Here is a 21185-nt window from a genome sequence, read left to right as displayed (position 1 = left end):
AAAGCAAAGTCCCTGCCCTTGACGATGAAGAGTAAACATGTGTTATTTAATCTCTGGTTCAGGCAGTGATAAGTAACTTCACAGAGAATGACAAACCAGGATGTCGGAAGTAGAAAGGTATAAGTGAGTGAAGGTTGGTTTTCGGTGAGGTGATGCTACAGGGGTTCCCTGATCAGGTGGCATTTGAGCAGAGGCTAAGTGTGGTGAGGGCAGAAGTTGGGCAGATGGTCCAAGTAGAGCTGCAGGGAGAGGCAACAGCCAGTGCAAAGGTCCTGAGGTGGCAGCGTACTGATGAGATCTAGGAACAGCAGAGCTGCCAGTGTGGCTGGAACAAAATAGGGAAGGGAGAGGGTAGTAGGCAAAGAGTGAGTAGTAGCTACCTCTACACTCTAATAAGGAGTGTAGTATTGTTATTCTTATCAATTAATTGAAGCTTTAAGGTAATAATTTTTTTAAAGATGTTATTTATTTATTCATGAGAGAGAGAGAGAGAGAGAGAGGCAGAGACACAGGCAGAGGGAGAAGCAGGCTCCATGCAGGGAGCCCGAGGTGGGACTTGATCCCGTGTCTCTAGGATTAGGCCCTGGGCTGAGGCAGTGCTAAACCGCTGAGCTACCCGGGCTGCCCTAAGGTAATAGTTTTAAGGTAAAGCAAGAACAATCCCAAAGAAATCCTCTCTTCTAACAGGCAGTAGAGCCTAGTGTTTGAGATGTGGAGGCTGCCACCAGACTGGGAGGGTTCAAATTCCAGCAGCTCACTACTGTGTGGGCTTGGGCAGGTTACTTAACCTCCCTGTGCATTCAGCCCCTTAACAAGTGCGTGTCTCCCAGGGCTGGTGTGCTAGGGACATAAAACAATGCACCCAGGGTGCTTGCCACCCTGCCTGGCATGTGGTACGTGCTCAGTAAAAAAACTCTAACTGCCATTGATTATGGTTGGGCCTGGCTCTCCAGAGCTTCTGGGGACGGGGGTGAGGGGTGGAGAGGTGGCAGTGGGGAGGGAGGTGGGGAGGTGTTATGAGTTTGAGGCAGGGGTTGTCATGCTGCCAGCTAAGGGACTGGACTGCTCCCTAGCTTGGTCACCCTGGGCCAACAGATGCCTTTCCTTGCCAGCCTCGATTGTTCCCTCATGTGGAAAGTGGGGCCCCTCTTGGGGTTGACGCAAAGACTGAGGGGGGAATAGAAAGTTGGGGTGTTGGGCCAGGCGGGCTTATGATCCAGCTTCCTGGCACGATGACCTCACTGCCCCCCCACTCTAGCTTTAAAAAGATTTTATTTACTTATTGGAGAGAGAAGGAGGAGGGGGAAGGGCCAAGGGAGAGAGAAGCAGACTCCCCAATGGGCAGGTAGCTCGATGTGGGGCTCGATGTGGAGCTCTATCCCAGGACCCCGGGATCATGACCTGAGCAGAAGCTTGATGGATAGCCACCCAGGCACCTCTCTCACTGCCCCTTCTATTCGCTCTATTCGCTTCTATTCAGCCACCCATCTCCATCTCAGACTGTGCTAGTCTCTCAAAATCTGTCTGTTGTTCCCCTCCTGTGTCTCTCCATCTCTGTCTTTTTCTGCTTTGTTCTTTGTCTTGGTCTCTGTCTCTGTTTATCTCTCTCAATCCTTGTCTCTCTCTCTCTCTCTCTCTCTCTCTCTGACTTTCTCGCTCTATGTCTTCCTGCCTGCGTCTCTGTGTCTTTTTCTGTCTCTGTCTCTATCTCTGCTTCTCTCTTTTCTGGGTCTCTGTTTTTAGAGTCTCTCCAGGGCTGTCTCTCTGTTTCTGTCTCTGTCTCTGTGTGACTCGTTCCCTCTGTCTCTCCCTTAAGTGACACACACCTGTGAGGTCCAGTGACGTGTCACGGGAGGGAGCAGGCGGGAGGCTAGGCCCGTGCACAATCCCAGAAAAGCGGCAGGAATGTCAACTCTTTCCTCCTCATGACTCACCTGGGCCTCGCCCAGCTCCTACCTGCCTGCTGGGTCCTGAGGGAGGCCCACAGGTTTCGGGGGCTTCCCCGGGGCTGAGGAGGGGAGAATCTCCCGCAGAGTCAGAGACAGAGAGAGATCTAGAGAGACAAAGGGCAAGAGACGTGAGATAGAGGGAGATGGTGAGAGAGGAGGATGGAGACCCCAGGGCAGTGAATGAGGGAGAGAGATCTCTCTCTCCACCTGAAAGAAGGACAGAGATGGTGAGACAGGGAGAGTTGGAGAGAATGACATCTGATTATTCTCAAAGAGAACACGTAGAGACACAGAGAAACTGCGTCCATCTGGGACCTCTTCAGCCTCTTTTTTCTTTTTTTAAGATTTTATTTATTTATTCATGAGAGACACAGAGAAAGGCAGAGACATAGGCAGAGGGAGAAGCGGGCTCCCTTCAGGGACCCTGATGTGGGACTCGATCCCAAGACCCCGGCATCATGACCTGAGCCGAAAGCAGATGCTCAACCACTGAGCCACCCAGGCACCTGAACTGAAGGCGTGAACACCGAACCCCAAAGAGCCCCAGATCACAAGCCCTGGACCCTGTTAAGTGGTACTGTCTGTAGAAAAATGAGTCTTTGCAGATGTGATTATGTCAAGGATCTCAAGATGGGGACATTATCCTGATGATCCACGTGGGCTCTCCATATAATCATAAGTGTCCTTACCGAGGGAGGCGGGTGGACATTTGACTATAGACCAAGGGAAGAGACCAGAGTCAGAGAGGAAAGACGCTTTGAAGGTGGAGGAAGGGACCAGGAACAGAGGGAGGCCAGAGCACCCCTCTAGCTCCTGGAAAAGGGCAAGGTGACCCTGCCCCCTAGAGTCTTCAGAAGAAGCACTACCTTGCTCACACCTTGATTTTGGTCCCTTAAAACCCATTTTTTGATTTCTGGCCTCCAGTGCTGTCAGAGAAAACGTGTCTATTATTTTAAGCTACTAAACTGATGCTAATTTGTTAGGGCGACCACAGGAATCAGATGCCAGAGGCTAAGTCACTTGCCTATGATGGCCTGCAGGCAGAGTCGGGATTTGGACCCAAACAGGCTGGCTCTCGGCCAACAAGCACATAACTATATCACCCTGAGTGTTCCCGCTCTGGGGAGAGAAGAACCGGGAGCTAGAAGCCCCCAGGCTCTTTCCATCCTGTCCTCCAACTGGTCCCCTTGGCCATGGCTCCCTCTGGCTTCATGAGGTTGAGCTGACCTGCAGAGAGGAGGGGATCTGGAGGAGAAAAAATTTGTGCAAAGAAGAAAGGTTTCCTCATCTCTAGCCACCAAAGTTGTACAACCAAGTTGCAGTAGCAGAAATAACTCATTACAATTCAAGAGATAATGATGCTAATAGGCAAAAAGCTCTGGTTAAGGGTGGAAGGTACCTTCCTCCACCTCCCCCATCTCCTCCCCACCTCGACAAAAAAGAAAGAAGAAAGAGACATGTTGAAATCCTAAGTCTTAGTACTGAGAATGTGACCTTACTTGGAAATAGGGCTGTTGCTGATGGTGTTAGGATGATGTCACAGTGGGGTAGGGCGGGCCCTATGAACATGTCTGGCATCTTCATAAGAAGATGGCCATGCTCCCAGCTCAGCGGGCAGTCTGCTTCTTCCTGTCCCTTAGTCTCTCCCTCTGCTTGTGCTCTGTCCCCATCTCTCTCTCTCTCTCCCTCTCTCAAATGAATAAATAAAATCTTAAAAAAAAAAAAAAAGAAGAAGAAGATGGCCATATGCAGACAGGGAGACAGGGAGAGGGCCATGGGATGGTGAGAGCAGAGACTGGAGTCAGGGAGCAACAAGCCAAGGAATGCCGGAGGTCACCAGCAAGCCACTAGAAGCCGGCAAGAGGCAGGAGGGACTCCCCCACGGGTTTCCGAGATGGCAGTTCTGCCCGCATCTTGGGTTTGGATTTCCAGCTCCAGATGTGAGACGACACGTTTCTGTTGTTCTAAGCCTCCGGGGTCTGTGGCACTCTGTTGCGGCAGCCACGGGAAACTAACACGGCTCCTATGAATCAACAGAAACGTTAGCACAGGAAAGAAGAGGAAGCATGAATGACTCTTATAAAAGTGGCACTACAGTGGTATTTACATCACTTAGCTTTGGCTGGGTTACAGCACCCCAAAATGGAGCGGCTTAAAACAACACACGTTGCGAGGGGTCGCAGGGCCCAGCTGGTGGAGGCTGGCTTGGCTGGGCCCGGCTGGTCTCGGATGGCCTCGCTTGGGGGTCCTCACTGGGCTGGCCGGGAGGGCCCGGCTGGTCTCGGATGGCCTTGCTTGGGGGTCCTCACTGGGCTGGTCGGAAGGCCCGGAGCCCCCCTCCGAGGGGCCGTCCCCACCCTGCAGGAGGCAAGCTCATTCACACAGGGGCCGAGGGCTCCCAGCAGCGAAGCAGAGACTTGAAATCTTGCAAACCCTCCTGACCCAAGACGCCAAACTCATGCAACATCGCTTCTGCCTCCTTCTATAGTCAAAGCGAGTTCCAAGACTGGTGCAGAGTTGAGGTGAGGGAAACGGACTCTGTCACCCGATGGCAGGAGCTACTACATAGAGGTAGGTCATGGCTGTTTGCATCGTCCCACGCCCCTTTCACCTACAGACTGGCAAAAATAAAACAGCTGGATGATACACAGAGCTGGTGAATCTGTACGGAAGCAGACACTCCCTTACACAGCTGGTGTGAGTGTAAGTTGGTACAGTCCCAGGAAGGGTGATTCTGCAATTGCTCTCAAAATGACAAATGTAGAAAAGCCTTTTGACATAGTAAAACCACTTACCACTCAGGGGAACTTGGCACATGTGTGAAATGATACTGGCACGAAGCTCTTTGTTGCAACATAGTTTGTAATACGCAACAAATGGGAAAATACAGAAATGCACAAAGGTACATATTTATGCATTCGGGGGAAAAATGAAACTGTGTAACTCGAGTTACTTTATTTTCAAGTGGAGAATTTTAGGGGCAGAACAATGCTTTACTGTACGCTGCGGTTTGTGCCTTGAAGCGGGGCGCGGAGGCCTCTATGCCTGTGTGTGTGTCCCATAACTCCTCCCATGTCCCCTCACTTCCGAGTTTCAAATTAAGGGCAAGAACATGTCCTTTGCCTGCCTCTCTACCCTTCATACACTTTATCTCGTGTTTGTGCGGCTCCCAGCCTGACTTATCGGCTGACCTTTGAGGAGATAGGCTTCGAGTCACAAAGCGCCAAGAGCTGCTGCTCCCTCCTCTCTGATTCCGCACTCCAGACTCCAGGACTGATCCCTCTTCTTCCCACTTCTCCTAGACCAAAGGGCTCCCGGTCCCCCCAGGGAAGGCGGTGGGCCTCCTCCCTAAACTTCTCCCTGCCGCAGCATCCCGGCAGGAAAAGCTACCCCAGGCCCCCACCTCCCATAGGTGCAAGCTCCTTGATGTACCTGCCGATTGAGGGCCACCCCGCCTACCCCCCGCCCCTAGAGTCTGGGAAGCCCAACAGCCCTGCGATTGACCTTGAACAGGTCCTTTCTCTTGTTTGGGATCTTTCCGCTGAGCCAAGGGGAGAAGCCAGCCCCAGCCTTGTGGGGCGCGCTGCTGAATGATGGTGACAATACCTACAGCAGCACCTACATCCTTGGGCGCTCTACATACACTGACTCGTGGAGTCCTCATGGCGGGCCTTTGGCACAGGCCCTCCTATTTTCTTTGTTTGACAAATGAGGACACTGAGGCTTTGGTGGGTGACATGACTTGCCCAAGGCCACCGAGCTTGAAGGGGAAGAACTGGAACTTGAACCCCAGCCATCTGGCTCCGAAGTGCTCATCCTCTTCTGGATGGGTGTGTGGTCTCCTTAGAGCCTGAGCATCACTGGCACAGATCCTCCCAACACTCACGTAGCCACCACGTGCCCAGCATTAGCGGTAGACCCTGGAATATGCCAGCATAGTGGACAGACGCACTGAGGACCAAGACATGGAAGGGATATCCCCAGAGTTATACCTCAAGGGAGAGGCAGGTGGGGAGTCAAAGCAGTGAAGAGGCGACTCTGACGGAGACTAAGCATTGGGGCTGGGAGCCCCTCGGGGGTGCTTGAGATCGACCTCACTCCCATTGAACAGATGTGCGAATCAAAGCTGCCCAGTCAGCGGCAGGGGCAGGAGAGAAATGCAGGCCTCCTCTGGCGAGGGCAGGTCATATTCTAGGTAAGGGTAGGGGACTGCTTTCCCTCTTTCTTTTAGGTGAAGCCCAGCAGTCAAGTCTGAGAGGTCTGGGTTCAAATCCTGATTTTGCCGATGTCCTTACTTCACAGCTCTGGACTAGGGCCTTCGTGACTCTGAGACTTAGTTTCCTTCTCTATAAAATGGGGGACTAAATGTGGGTGGGGACTCCTGGGTGGCTCAGAGGTCAACATCTGCCTTTGGCTCAGAGCATGATCCTCAGTCTGGGGGTCGAGTCCCGCATCAAGCTCCCCACGGGGAGCCTGCTTCTCCCTCTGTCTATGTCTCTGCCTCTGTGTGTGTGTGTGTGTGTGTGTGTGTGTGTGTCTTTCATGAATAAATAAATAAAATCTTTTTTAAAAATGGGGGAAATAAGGACTCATTTCAACTGTACCAGCTGTTAAAATATTGAAATACTTCCAGGTCTGGTCAGTAAAAAATCTGCTATCCCAAGACCCCAAGTGCCCCCCCGTGACATATCTGGGTCCTCCTGGGCACCCTAGTGTTCCAGCAACTAAATGTTTAATGCTGGGTCGATGGAGGCCACTGGGTCACTGCTCCAGCAGTTGTGCAGGGTTGTCCCTGCCACATATAGTGGCCTGTACTGATGAACAGAGAATATTTGGAACGCCGTATCCCTCCTGGGAAGAAGGGTAATGCCTTGTAAGACTATTGTAAGGATCCAGTGGGCTAACATCTCCCTGGAATGACCAGGAGCTTGTTAATAATAGCAATAATAATGCCAGCACACCTATCTGCCTTTCTTTGGCTTCATGAGTAACTCAGGCTTCTCCCATGTGCCTCTCAGAACTCAGTTTCCCCATCTCCGTGCTCCCTAAGCCCCTGTCCCCTGCCAAGTGTTCCAGTGACCAGGATGGCAGGTGGGGCCACCCTCTCCCTAGTCTGTTTGCTCTCCTTCTTCCAGGGCTGCTAGCCAAGGCCCTTGAATAAAAGGCCAGGTCACCTGTGTCCTGCTTCCTCCCCTCCGGCCTGGATCATGCTCCAGCTCCTCACTGCTCTGGCGCTCTTGGGAGCGCTGGCCACCCCAGCAGGTAGGCGCATCATGTGCGGTCCCCAAGAGCAAAAACCAAAAAGGAGGGTGAGAACAAGAGTGAGTGAGCGAGCGAGTGAGACAGTCCATGTTCACAGATGTGACTCCAGCTTCAGAGTCTGAGGCCCAGCCCCTTCTACCTCGACTTTTTGTCTAGCAGAGGCAGCCAAACTGCTGGAGAGCATAGTTCTGAGGCCAGGCCACCAGGGTTCAAATCTTGCCTCCACCACCTCTTTGCTGTGTGATCTTAAGCAAGCCACTGACCCTCTCTGTGCCTCAAAAGGGGAAAAAAAGCTGGTGGGGGCATTCATGGAATGAATATGTTCAAAGAGCTTTTTTTTTTTTAATTTTTATTTATTTATGATAGTCACAGAGAGAGAGAGAGAGAGAGGCAGAGACATAGGCAGAGGGAGAAGCAGGCTCCATGCACCGGGAGCCCGACGTGGGATTCGATCCCGGACCTCCAGGATCACACCCTGCGCCAAAGGCAGGCGCCAAACCGCTGCGCCACCCAGGGATCCCTCAAAGAGCTTTTTAAGAGCTTAAAACAGTCTCAGGCCATAAGTAGCCCTGTCCGAAGGGATCCACACTGAGAGCCAAGAGCAGTTACGATTCCTTACTTTGCCTGTCTCCCCTTTGCTTCTAATTCTGCCCTCATTGGCTCAGGTTGGGGATCGAGTGGCCTGGCCCTTAGCCAGGGTCTCACTGCATGATCTGGAGTGGGACTCTAAGCCCCATCTGCTTTCACTTGCCTCGTGTATTCATCCACGAGCAGCAGGTGTGAGACGAGGTTCGCTGTTTTCCGACCGTGCTCCCTCCAGCCTCACGGTTTCTCGGGAGAGCCCCAGGTGCCTCTCTGCAGGTCGACAAGAAGGCTTCCCAGACGGACGCGGGTCTCCCTAGCCTAGCCCAGGAAGGGGCATTTCACTTGCAAGGGAGATGTTTGGAGAAGGAGTTTCCTGGCGAGAACCAGGTCGATTAGCTGGAGATGGCCAGCAGCTCTAGCTTGGTGATGCTGCTCCCTGCCTCTGAACCTTTGCCGTTTTGCCCACCCAGAGCGCCGGCCACACAGCTCCGGGAAAACATCCCATGATCTCCCAACAGCCCTCCCACCCCAGCCTGTACTCCTATTCTGGAATCCTGTGTGTGTGCGCACCCGTGTTTTTCTCCTCAATTGCAGGGTCTGATCATTCCTCTCTCCCCACAGGGACCTCCAAGACGTGTCCAGCCTGCTCTTTGCTGGGAGATTGTACCGAGAGAACCTGTCCTCCCACCAAGGAAGCCTGCTTGTTTAGCCAGATGCAGCTGGGTGGGGGGACCAGAGGGGGCCTGGGTGGAGGACCCATAAAGTGGGTGGGGAAGGGTTTTGTGTGTCGGGGGTGAAGGCATGAAAAAACCACCCCAGGACTGGACTCATAACTCAGCATAGGGCCGCTGGGGTGGTGGGGGGTTAGGGGACAGGCTTCAATGCCAGCTGGGGGATTGCTACAGACAGGGCCACGGTTGGGGCTGGGGTGTGGGGGAGTCTCTGATCTCTCCTCCACAACCTCTGTCCCCAGAAAATGGGAATCTCATCAAGAACGGGTCATGTGTCGCCCCTGGGGAATGCCGAGAAGGTGTCTACTCCCTGACCTATGGCCCCGACTTGAGTCTCTGGGTCAGCATGGCCTGTTGTGAGGACAACTGCAGCAAGGCCACCCGACAAGGTTTGTTGGCAGGACTTGGGGGTCACAGCCCCAGGTAGGGTGTTGGGGGAACTTGACCTCAATTTCCAGCTCTGCCTGGCTGACCAGAGAAAGGAGAACCTCAGTATTCTCATCTGGAAAATGGGTGTGAACTAAATTTTGCAGGGGGTGCCTTCGAGCACAAGGCTGGCATGTAGCAGGCACTGCAGAAATAGTTGCACTCACTGAGTTATTGAGGGGCTGGAGAGGAGCCTCAAACTTTTATTTCTCCTTAGGAGAAGAGCTCCCTTGAGGGCTACTTGAGCAGAGCAGTGTGGGGCGCTTGGGTGGCTCAGTTGGTTAAGCATCTGCTTTCGGTTCAGGTCATGATCCTGGGGTCCTGGATGAAGCCCCACTTCGTGGTCTCTGCTCAGCAGGGAGCCTGCTTCTCCCTCTGCCTCTGCCTGCCACTCTCCCTGCTTGTGTTCTCTCTGTCAAATAAATAAATAAAATCTTAGAGAAAGAAAAAGAAACATAGGCATGGCGATAGGCCCAGTTTAGAGTGAGGCCAGCAAGTACCCCAGGGTGCAAAATTTAAGGAGGCATTCACTTTCAGGCGCTGACTCTGCGCTTGCATGACCTTGAGAGGGAGTGCCTCCTTGCTGGCTTTACTCCATCCAGACCTGGCTCGGAGCTGCGATAAAGATCACTTTTTGTTGCTTGTTTATTTTTCCAAAGAAGGAATTCGTATTTGGCAGGTAACAGCAATGGGGGGAGACCTGGGACAGCTCCACACTCAGGGATACTAGCCATCTTTTCCTTTTTTTTTTTTTTTTTTTTTAGATTTTTTATTTATTCATGAGAGACACAGGCAGAGGGAGAAGCAGGCTCCAAGCAGGGAGCCTGACGTGGGACTCGATCCCGGGACTTCAGGATCATGCCCTGGGCCGAAGGCAGGCACTAAACCACTGAGGCACCCAGGGATCCCCCAGCCATCCTTTTCAAACAACCAGGATTACCTTCCTTCTAAAAATTGTGCTGCTCCCCAAATAAAACAGCCAGTTCCAAGCTAAACGGTCCGCGTGCCATTCAGTAGATAAAATGCCAGTTATGATTCTAACTGCGTTAGACAAAATTCCTATGTGTAGAGAAAGATCAAAAAGACTATCTTGGAATACTCTTGAGTAAGGTCTTTTGGTGGACAATCTATAGCAGTGCTGCCCAGGAGAAATGCAATGTGAGCCATTGACGTAATGAGAGCTTTTCTAGTAGCCACGTTAAAAAGTGCAAAGAAACAGGTGCAATTAATTTTAGTAATGTATTTTATTTGAGGTAACATATCTAAAATATTCTTCTGACATATATGTAATCAATATAAAATTATTAATGAGATATTTTATTGTTTCAAACTAAGCCTCTGAAACCTAGGATGTGTTTTATACTCACAGCACCCCCAAGGCGATCTACCACATTTCTTTTTTTATTTTCGTCATTGATTTTTAAAGTTGATGTAGAGTCGACACACAATGTTACGCTAGTTTCAGGCGTCCGACAAAGTGATCGGACAACTGTATGTGTCACATATGTTATGTTCACCGCAAGTGTAGCTGTACAAAGCCATTACAACTTCATTGACTATATCCCTTATGCTGTACCTTTCATTCTTGTGACTTATTCATTCTATAACTAGAATCCTATACCTCCCACTCCCCTTCACTGATAGTTTTTTAAAGATTTTATTTATTTGAAAGAGAGAGAGAGAGAGAGAGTAAGTGAGGGAGACAGAGCAGGAGCGGGGAGGAGAGGGATAAGCAGGCTCCTTGGGGCTCCATTCCAGGATCCTGGGATCACAACCCAAGCCGAAGGCAGATGCTTAACCAACTGAGCCACCCAGGTACCCCCTCCCCTTCACAAATGTTGTCCCCCCAATCCACCTCCTCTTTGTTAACCATATGTACACGCCTCATCTTCTTTATCCATTCATCTATGGGTGGATGCTTGGGTTGTCTGCATATTTTGACTGTTGTAAATAATGCTACGATAAACATAGTGCATGTATCTTTTTGACCTAGTGTTTTTGCTTTCTTTGAGTAAATACCCAGTAGTGGAATTACTGGATCCATATGGTATTTCTATTTTTAATTTTTTTGAGGAACTTACATACTTACAACAGTGCAGGAGGGAAATCTGCCACATTTCAAGAGCTCAACAGCCACAGGTGCACAGTGGCCACGTATTAGCACAGTTCTGTGGTCATGTTTTCTTTAGTGGACTTTTTTTTAAAAAAAGATTTTATTTATTTAAGAGGAGAGAGAGAGAGGGAGGGAGGGAGACAGAGATGAGAGAGAGGACCTGGGAGGCGTGCAAGCAGGGACAGGGGCAGAGGGAGAGTGCTGAGTGCAGAGCCTGATGCAGGGCTTGATCCTGCCACCCTGAGGTCATGGCCTGAGGTGAAATCAAGAGTGGGACACTTTGAGCCACCCCAGTGGCCCTCTTCAGTCAACTTTTCTGTTTGCCAATATTGCAATTTAAACCCACATTAAAATGATTGGTGGTTTAGTTCTGACTCAGGAAAAATATGCTTAAGCAGTTTTCTCTTAAATGTTTCAGATCTCTAAGCAAGTTCTGGGATTGATCAGGTCGTGGAAAGCCCAAAAGCCACAGCCCTGCTCTTTGGCAGAACACCACAGTATCTTAAAACCTAAAATAACAGGGGGCACCTGGGTGGCTCAGTGGTTGAGCATCTGCCTTCAGCTCAGGTCATGATCCTGGAGTCCTGGGATCAAGCCTCACATCCAGATCCCTGCTCAGTTGGGAGTTTGCTTCTCTCTCTCCCTCTGCCTGCTGCTCCCCCTGCTTGTGCTCTCTCTCTCTCTGTCAAATAAATAAAAATGAAATCTTAAAAAAGAAAAAAAAAAAACCCTGAAATAACAGGATCACTTTTTAATCACTTTTGGAATTCAGTGTGTTCAAGAGAGGGCTTGGGTTTGGATGGTCAGTGGTGTCTCCAGAACAGGGCCTGGTACACAGTGGGTGCTCAAGAAATGTTTGTGGGATCAATAAAAGAATCCACAGGACCCAGCCTGAAGGTCTGTTTAGGACAAGTGTGGGGCAGCCTCACCTTCGGCTCTGGTTGCTGCTCCTCAGAATGTGTCTTCAGGGGTTGGAAGGAGGTGGCTGAGACCAGGCTGATCCCACTTCACAGGAAAATGCTCTGGGTTGTGGTGGGGGTTGGTCGGGGAAGGAGGGCTGCAGGGAGGGGTGGGTGTTTCTTAGCCTTCATCCCACCCTGACCACATCCACTCCCACCAGAGGCACCACCCAAAGCCCAGCTCAACGGAGTGAAATGTCACTACTGTTTTGGGGATAAGTCAGCCTTGTGTGACTCCCGTTCGGTCATGAACTGCACTGGTGATCAGACCGTGTGTCTCACCCTCAACGGGACATGGAATGGAGGTAAGAGTTTCTGGCCCTCAGGAGCAATTTGGGTGATGGGCCTCCCTCTCACCTGCGCAAACGAGTGCCGAGGTTCATTAGTAGGTGGTGCTCTGGTGCTCTTGCTATTTAGTGAATCACTCACAAAGGCAGTGGCTTAAAATAATGGCCATCATTTTATTAACTCTTTCTCTAGGTTGGGAATTGTGAAAGAGCTCAACTGGATGGTTCTGAGTCTTATGGGATTCCCAGGCAGAGGGTGGCCGGAGCTGGAAATGCAGGTCCCAGAGCAACTCACATGTGTAGACTCTGGGCCTCTCCGATGTGATTTTTCCCCATTGGTTAGACTGGGCTTCTTCACAGCATGGCTGCCTCAGGGCCCTTTATATGCTGGCTGAAGATCTCAGTAGTGAATAGTACAGCAAACAAGGCATCAATGGAGGCCACTTAGGTATCTCTCTCTCTCTTTGCAAGTAATCCTAGGGCTTTTTTAAAAAAGATTTTATTTATTTATGAGAGACCCAGAGAGAGACAGAGAGAGGCAGAGACACAGGCAGAGGGAGAAGCAGGCTCCATGCAGGGAGCCCGACATGAGACCCGATCCTGGGTCTCCAGGATCATGCTCTGGGCCGAAGGTGGCACTAAACCACTGAGCCACCTGCGCTGCTCTCCTAGGGCTTTTCTATGTGATTTCTCCACACTGGGTAGATTGGACTTCCCCCACATCATGGCTGTCACCATCCTTACATGGTGACTGAAGACTTTCAGAGAGAGTATTCCAGGAAACAAAGCGGCAGCTGCATGGTCTTTGATGATCTAGCCTTGGAAGTCACATGTCATTTTACCATATTTTATTGGTTGAAACAGTCACAAAAGTCCATCTGGTTTCAAGAAGACAAAGCATAGACTTTTGATGTTTCAAAGAATTTGTAGATGTATTTTAAAATCACCATGACGTGTTTGCAAATGGTTGAGCCTTTTAGAGTGAAAGTCTTAGAATAGAACTACACTGACCTGAGGATAGACTATTAGGCCAACAAAGTGACAGGAAGAAGTGATCTGGCTTGCTCCTGGCAGACTGGATCCTCTGAAGGGTCTTTTTGCTATAAGCAGTAGCATACAGGGGGGGTGTGAGGTCAGGGGGTGGGGGGCACAGGAGGTGGGAGTAGTCTGCTCTGGGAGGGAGGACTATTTTATCACAGCCATTGTGTAGAAATGCTGGAATATGGTGATAAAAAGAAGCAGATTGATGTTTAGTCATTATTATTAATTTTTTAAATTTATTTTTAAGGTTTTATTTATTCATTTGTGAAAGACACAGAGAGAGGCAGAGACATAGGCAGAGGGAGAAGTAGGTTTCCTGCTGGGAGCCTGATGCGGGGACTCAATTCCAGGACCCCAGGATCATGACCTGAGCTAAAGGCAAATATTCAACCACTGAGCCACTCAGGTGTCCCTATTGTTATTTTTTTAAAGTGAGCTCTACACCCAACGTGGGGCTTGAACTGAGGATCCCAAGATCAAGAGTCCTATGCTCTATGAACTGAGCTAGCCAGGCACCCCTAGTCCATCTTATTATTGTTTTTAAATGCTCTACAGAGAGCACACTCCCTTATAGACTGCTCCCATTACCATCCCCATTGGTATGCCACTGTTTACAGATGAACTGGATATTGTACAAAATATTTTCCATGCTTTTGGGCGCTTATAGGAAGTTAGGGAAATTTCCAGGGGCCCCCAAACAAAGTAAAAATGTGAGCAACATGGTTGAGGAGCTGACTCTGAGGGTCCCACATAAGCCAGGGACCTTAGAAGGGGACTGAAATGATCCCTGGTTGGTACTACCTCTTAGACCTCAGTATAAACAAAGGCAAATCCTCTCTAATGGGAAGCTCCCAAGAGGGCCCCAGATTAACATCAACCAGATATGAGCCCACAGTCAGAGCTCGTGAAATGCACAAGGGAACAAGTCACCATGAGTGAGAGCAGAAGCAAGAAATAAGAGATGTAGATTCAGGAGGAGTTCAGCTATTGTAATTATCAGCTGTAGAACATAGCTGTCTGTGACACATTTGAAGGGATAAAATTAGAATCGCAAAAATGAGCAGGCATCAAGAGGTTGTAAGGAAAGGCCGGGCAGATTTGAAAATGAATCCTATAGAACTATCAAGAGAGATGGGAACTTTGAGACAGAGAAAGTCATCAAGGTGGGAAGGTTCTGACTTTGAGTTTCCTCCTGCAACTTCCTCTTGTTTCTGCAGGAGGTCCCCAAATCTTGAAGGGCTGTGCTACCCCAAATGTCTGCCACCTGCAAGTGAACACCATCCTGGGACCAGAAGCATCTGGATTTCATCTCATCGGCAAGCCTGAATGCGACTACATGGTTACTACCCCCCAGCCAAGTGCGTTGAACTCTGACTTCCTGGGATTCTATCTTTTTCTGCCCTTCCCAGATCCCACATGCCCTTCCCAATCCTATGTGTTTCCAGGGTATCCCCTCCCCCTACCATATGCTCTCAGGGAGTGCAATTACCCACAGAAGAGCACACACATACACACACACACACCATGTAACACACTTAGAAGCAGAAAATCCTGCTGGCACACACCCACACATCCACAAACATCTACATCTATATCCCAGCACCCAAAACTTGCCGACAGAGGAGCACACATTTCTAAACACGAGCATCCTGTCATGTAAGTGAGACTAGAGATACAAACTCTGTTTAAACAAGAAATCTAATGGTCTTTTTTTCTTTCTTTCCTTCACTTCCTTGCTTGTGAAAGAAGACAGATTTGCCAACAGCCTTCTTTTGGCTTAACAAAGAACACAGACAGTAAGTTTTATCTTCCAGAAAAGAGAGTTGCTAATTGAGATAGTATTTACTGGGGCAGCAGCTTTTTAAGTGAGACAACTGAACAGAATCACAGATGTTTCAGAGGTTAGAAAGGCAATTTCCTTTTTTTTTAAGATTTTATTTATTTATTTATTCATGAGAGAGAGAGAGAGGCAGAGAGAGAGAGAGAGAGAGAGAGAGGCAGAGACACAGGCAGAGAGAGAAGCAGGCTCCATGCAGGGAGCCTGATGCGGGACTCGATCCCGGGTCTCCAGGATCACACCCTGGGCTGCAGGCGGTGCTAAACTGCTGAGCCACTCGGGCTGCCGGAGAGGCAATTTCCAAAGCCTCTTTTGTTAGAAACCACCCAGCAAAGACAGTTCTGAGATGCAAAGGACAATCTGTTTGCTCAATCTGCAGGCAAAGAAGGAGCATTCTCACCTTTGGCTTCCTCAGATTACCAGCCATTGGAGTTTTACTTTTAAAAACTAAACAGTGGATTAAATTTTTAAAAAAGATTTTATTTATTCATGAGAGACACAGAGAGAGACAGAGACATAGGCAGATGGAGAGAGGCAGGCTCCCTGCAGGGAGCCTGATGTGGAACTCAATCCCAGATCCCTGGGATCACGACCTGAGCCAAAGGCAGACGCTTGACCACTGAGCTACCCAGGTGCCCCAAACAGTGGATTAAATTAATGACCACAATGAAGAAAACAAAAAAGGGTGCACAAAGGACCTCAAAATTTACAATATGAAAGGAGAAAGGGCAAAACAGGGTAACTAACAACTGGAAGACAAGACGTGGAATTTTTGCATATATGGTCCCTATGGGCACGTAACACAACCGTGCAGGGACTTATCAGTTATCAGGTGCATGCGCATGGACGGATATAAGCACACAAACATACGAAAGTAAGAAATACAGATGTGCTGAAACACTTTACTAACATCCACAGACATTCATGTCTGTTCTCCAACATATATATGCAAGCACCCTCAACTTTGCTGGGAACACAGACAGACCCAGACCCAGAAACACGCTCAGACCCACAGAACCAGCCTTATATGTATCCACATAGACAGGTGCTCTGCTCACACAGAGATGCACCTAGACAGCTTCTCACAGGGGGGCCCATGGAGCCACACGCAAACATCCCCACCCTTCTGCAGACAGTTCCAGAGGACGCAGAGTTCAACATAGGCACTCACAACCACGTGTGCACACAGGGAAACAGGACTGCGTGCTTGTGTATGCAAACTGCATCATTGCAGAAGTGCGCATATGCAGCATATTTACACTGATGTACTCAGAAACGTGTACACACACACACACACACACACACACACAGACGCTGTTCCCCAGCCAATTTACCTTCCTCTCTCTCTCCAGGTTCCTCTGCAACCACAACTCTGACCAAGGATAAACTCACCACCTGTTTCACCTGCTCAGGCCTCAATGATTGTGACACGGTCCTCTGCGCAGCGGATAGGAACTACTGCCTTCAGACACTGGGCATCTTGGGTGAGTGTCCCTGGAGACTGGATTAGGTGGTGGAGGTGAAAAGGGGCCTGAAGCACACCACCCCTTGCCCCGCCCCCCACCACGTTTGCTGCCCTGCCCCCCATGTTTGCTGCCCAGCCCCTTTGTTTGCTGCCTGGCCTCCAGCACCAGCGGAGGCAGGCTTTTCCTGGTGTTGGAGGGCAGAGGCTGGTGGCAGTGGAGCGTGTACATTTAAAATCTGATGCCACCTTGCTACAGTTATTTATTACTGAATAAGTCAGCTCAAGACATAGTGGCTTAACCAGTCACAAGAGAGCAAATACTGCATGACTTCTTTTTTTTTTTTTTTTTGCATGACTTCTTTTATGTGAGATACCTAGAGTAGTCACCTTGGTGGTAGTTTTAGTTTTGCAAAATGAGAAGGTTCTAGAGATCTGTTGCATGACAATGTAAATATAGTTAACACCACAGAAGATATACTTAAAAATGCCTAAGAGGGTACATTTTATATTATATAGGGTGGTTTTGTTTTGGGGTTTTTTGGCCACCATTTAAAAATAAAACTGTGTGGCTTAAAACAATGATTTACTATTTCTCACTATTCTGTGGGTTGATGAAGCTCAGCTTAGGCAGATCTTCTCCTCTAAGAGGTGATGTTCCTCCATGTGGCTGCATTTATCTGAGAACCTGGCTGGGGCTGGAATGTTCGATACAGCCTCTTGCCTTCTGAGATCTCTGTCCATGTGGTCTGTCACCAGTCAGTAGCCTCGCTGAGCTTCCTTACAGTATGGTGCTGGCTTCCGAGAAGGAAGAGGTGGAGACCATGGGCTTCTTAAGAGAGAGAAGCCCAGCCCCAGCCCAGTGTCACTCTTGCCACAGTCTATTGATTAGAGCAAGTCACAAGGCCAGCTCAGATTTAAGGGATGAGGACATGGATTCTATCTCTTGATATGGGAGTGCTGAGGTAAGATACAGAAAAGCCTGGGGGGTGGGAGATAGAGTCACAGCCATCTTGATCTAGGACAACATTCTGGGCAAGGAGGCCTCTGTGGGTCTGCCCCATAAAGGGAAAAACTAGACTTTTCTGTACATGGGAAAAGGAAGTGAGCTGGAAACCAGCTCTTCTCTGCCTTCCAGCAACGTAAGTAAAGATGCCAACAATGACACCCAGAAGGGGCTTCTAGTCAGGGGGTGGTTCACGATCGCCTTTCCTCACAAACCTACCCTCCGCATCTCTCCAGCCTTAGAGGAAGGTAACTCTGTTGTCTGGAGACGTGGTTCCTGTGTGGCCTCCAAGGACTGTGGATTTGGCACCTCCATCTCTGCCTTCACCTACAGCAGTGACTTTAGTTTCTGGATCAATTCCACCTGTTGCCAAGGCAACTGCCAAGAACTCACTCCTCTCGGTATGCTGCCACCAGAAAGCAGTCGCGGGTGGCCAAGGAAGTGGTGGGGTGACTGTGGAGGAGACTTTGTCCGGATTTGAGGAAGGCAGGCAGGTAGAAACATCACTCAGGAGCATCCCTATTCCCCAGCCAGGCTGCCCAAAGGCAGCCTGACCCCAGCTAAGTGGGAAATTCCAGTAAGGTCATCTCACTGTTGGGGAGCTCGTGAGCACAGAGAGCCCTGGAGGTCCTGAGAGCCCTCCTGGCTGACTGTAACCCTTCCCTTTACAGCAATTCTGCCAACTTCACACACCCTGAACGAGTTCCTGTGTCCTGTATGTCCCAGCAGCCAGCCAGGGTCCTGCAATTCCTCCTTCTATATGCAGTGTCGCAGTGGGGAAACTGAGTGTGTCCAGCTGGACCTGGTGCTTGTAGAAGGTAATCTATGTGTCCGTGTGTGTGTGTGTGTGTGTGTGTGCACATGTGCACCCAAGAGTGAGCCTGAGCACGTTGGTTTTTGAATCAGGCATGCCTGAGTTGGGAGTCTCAAAGTCCGTAAGACTTCTGGATGAGTACTGTCCAAAAGGAATATAATGCAAGCCACACATAGAATTTCAAGTGTCTGAGTAGCCACATTAAAAAGTAACAGATGAAATTAATTTAGTATTTTATTTGACCCAATATATCCAACAGTTGTAATTTCAATGCATAATCAATATAAGAAATCACGAGATACCTTACATTCATTTTTTTTCCTACTAAGCCTTTGGAATGTGGTATGGATGCTTTTTAAGATTTTATTTATTTATTCATGAGAGACACAGAGAGAGAGGCAGAGACATAAGCAGAGGGAGAAGCAGGCTCCATGCAGGGAGCCTAATGTGGGACTCGATCCCAGGATCCTGGGATCACACCTTGACGAAGTCAGACACTCAACCACTGAGCTACCCAGGCGTCCCTCTGATGTGGATTTTATACTCACAGCACATTTCACTTCAGACCAGCCGCATCTCTAGTGCTCAATAGCCATGTGTGGCCAGTGGCTACTGTACTGAAAATTCTAGAACATATTAAATGCTGTGTATGGCATTTCAGTGAATCTGAGACCATCATGGCTCTATGAGGAAATGAACCAAGAAAATACAGACTGTGCTGTGAGGTTTCCTTTTTTTTTTTTTTTTTTTAATGGAGAAGTTCAAAGATAAATAAAAGAGTGAATAGTTTAATAAATCTCATGTGCCCTTCACCCAACCCCAATAATTATCCACTCATGGCCAACTGTGTTTCATCTCTACCCTCGCCCCACATTATTTTGAATGCAACCTCAGATATCACATCCTTTGAACTGTAAATATTTCCATACACTTATTTAAAAGATGAGAACTTGGGATGCCTGTGTGGCTCGGCAGTTGAGCATCTACCTTTGGCTCAGGGTGTGATCCTGGGGTCCAGGATCGGGTCCCGCATCAGGCTCCCCTCGAGGACCCTGTTTCTGTCTCTGCCTGTGTCTCTGCCTCTCTCTCTGTATCTTTCAAGAATAAATAAATAAAATCTTTTTAAAAATTAAAAGATGAGGACTTAAAAACAAGCTGCAATCGTGGTGGGGTGTTCTTTGTTGGTAAAATAAGACTAGATCACTTTCATATCCCCCGCCAAATTCTCAATAAACTGATTTCGTTTGTATACTTATATTCATATAAAATGCATCACACTGTACCATAGTCCTTCTGAAATGGCTCTGAGGAAGCCTAGGTAGGAAGAAGGTAAGGAACCTGTGCACTAAATCTGTTGGAAGGGTGTGGGAAATAGAACGGCCTCCGGGCATCACAGTTATTAATGTATTCAGTACTATTAATAATTGAATACAAGTAAAAAGAAAGCCTGCAACATACATGTAAGGTATAAAGAGTAGCAATGAAAGGCACAGCGGTGACCAGGCCCCAGCTGGAGGATCCCAGCTTTTCTGGTGAGTTTTCCCAAAGGACCTGGGTCAGAGGACCTCCCGGGTGGCACACAGTGACAGGTGTGCACGATGGCACCAGGGACACCTGCTGGCATGGCCTCACGTGCGTCCTCCCTCACGTCTCCACAGGTGGCCAGAACATGAGTGTGCGCGGCTGCGGCTCCCCGGACCTGTGCAGTGCCCAGGCTGCCACCGAGGGGCTTCTGGCGCTGCCTGGCCACCGGCTGGCCCGCAGGCCCCAGTGCAGCACCAGCCAGCGCGCCGTCATGAGCTCCAAGTGCCACTCGGGTGCGCCACCTGGCCTCCACCTTGCCCTGTCCATGCTGCTGGTGGCCCTGAGCACTGCGGCCCTCTGCTGAGCAGGCTGGCCTCCACTGCCCTCGCCCTGCAGCCACTCAACCCCGCTTGTGGCCCACGTTGAGAGATGGCACTTTGACTCCCCTTTTCTTCTGGCATTTCTAAGCCTAGAAGCTTCTGGTGAGAGAAGTCAGAAACCAGGGGTGAGCCTCCTCCCTCTGACTAAGAGCTTCCCCAGGGCTAGTCCCCTTTCTTAACACCAGGGTATGAAGCCTATGCCTCCTCCCTCAGACTAAGCTGTACTTCCTCAGGCCTCAGATTAGAGCTGCTTCTGTGGTCACACATTCTTATCAGGGGCCCCAAAGATGAAGCCTCCTTCCTCAGGCGAGGCTGTTCGCAACACCAGGCGCCTCCCTCAAACTAGGGCTGTGTCTGTTTTCCTGAACACTGGGAAGCAGCTCCTCCCCTCTTTAGGGTCTAGCAAAGTCTTGGGCAGCCAAGATGGGTTTGAGGACCAAATACACTCTTTTCCTAGGCTTTTAGAGCACCCCTTCCACCACTAGCACCACCACCACCAGCACACTGGCTCTCTTCTATCTGGGCTCAGTCTCCCCATTGTAACCAAACCCGAATGAATCTCATCCCACAACGCCAAGTGGTTTGGGTTTCCTTCTTCTCACATCGCAACCTCCAATAGGGCCCTGATGTGGTCTGCTCTCTTCTCCCGGGGATTCTGGGACCAGAGGGGACCTGCAGATGACAGCATCTGGGAGCCAGGGCAGGCAGAGAAACGAACGCTCAGTCTGGAGTGAGTGTCATTTTAGAGCAAGCATCGGACCCAAAGGATTGAGCAGAGAAGTAAAGATGGGGAGCTGGACAGGAGGCAG

The 21185-nt window shown here is 49.6% G+C and overlaps 1 protein-coding gene and 1 long non-coding RNA gene across 3 annotated transcripts; one reads left to right on the top strand and one right to left on the bottom strand.

Annotated features, from left to right (window-relative positions):
* Positions 1-7084: 7084 nt before the first annotated feature.
* LOC144284632 (uncharacterized) lies at positions 7085-20953 on the top strand. The gene is made up of 9 exons (XM_077849410.1): positions 7085-7211; positions 8418-8519; positions 8770-8916; positions 12187-12330; positions 14571-14711; positions 16543-16674; positions 17895-18059; positions 18330-18476; positions 20131-20953. Exons 1-9 carry the CDS (start codon positions 7157-7159, stop codon positions 20358-20360), a joined length of 1263 nt encoding a protein of 420 aa, XP_077705536.1. The 5' UTR covers positions 7085-7156; the 3' UTR covers positions 20361-20953.
* Positions 8642-16702, bottom strand: LOC144284637 (uncharacterized). 2 transcript variants are annotated; one of them, XR_013353087.1, is made up of 4 exons: positions 16525-16702; positions 12383-12794; positions 11996-12123; positions 8642-9365 (listed from the first exon to the last, which is right to left on the bottom strand). It is a non-coding gene; the product is annotated as an uncharacterized LOC144284637 (long non-coding RNA). The 2 variants fall into 2 exon arrangements; XR_013353086.1 differs by lacking the exon at positions 8642-9365 and adding an exon at positions 9750-11748 and having other exon boundaries at positions 16525-16701.
* Positions 20954-21185: the final 232 nt, after the last annotated feature.

The sequence above is a fragment of the Canis aureus genome, chromosome 1 (genome assembly GCF_053574225.1).
Source record: "Canis aureus isolate CA01 chromosome 1, VMU_Caureus_v.1.0, whole genome shotgun sequence".
NCBI lineage: Eukaryota > Metazoa > Chordata > Mammalia > Carnivora > Canidae > Canis > Canis aureus.
The sequence above is the reverse complement of the archived record's forward strand: the minus strand, read 5'-3'. Positions and strand labels throughout refer to the sequence as shown.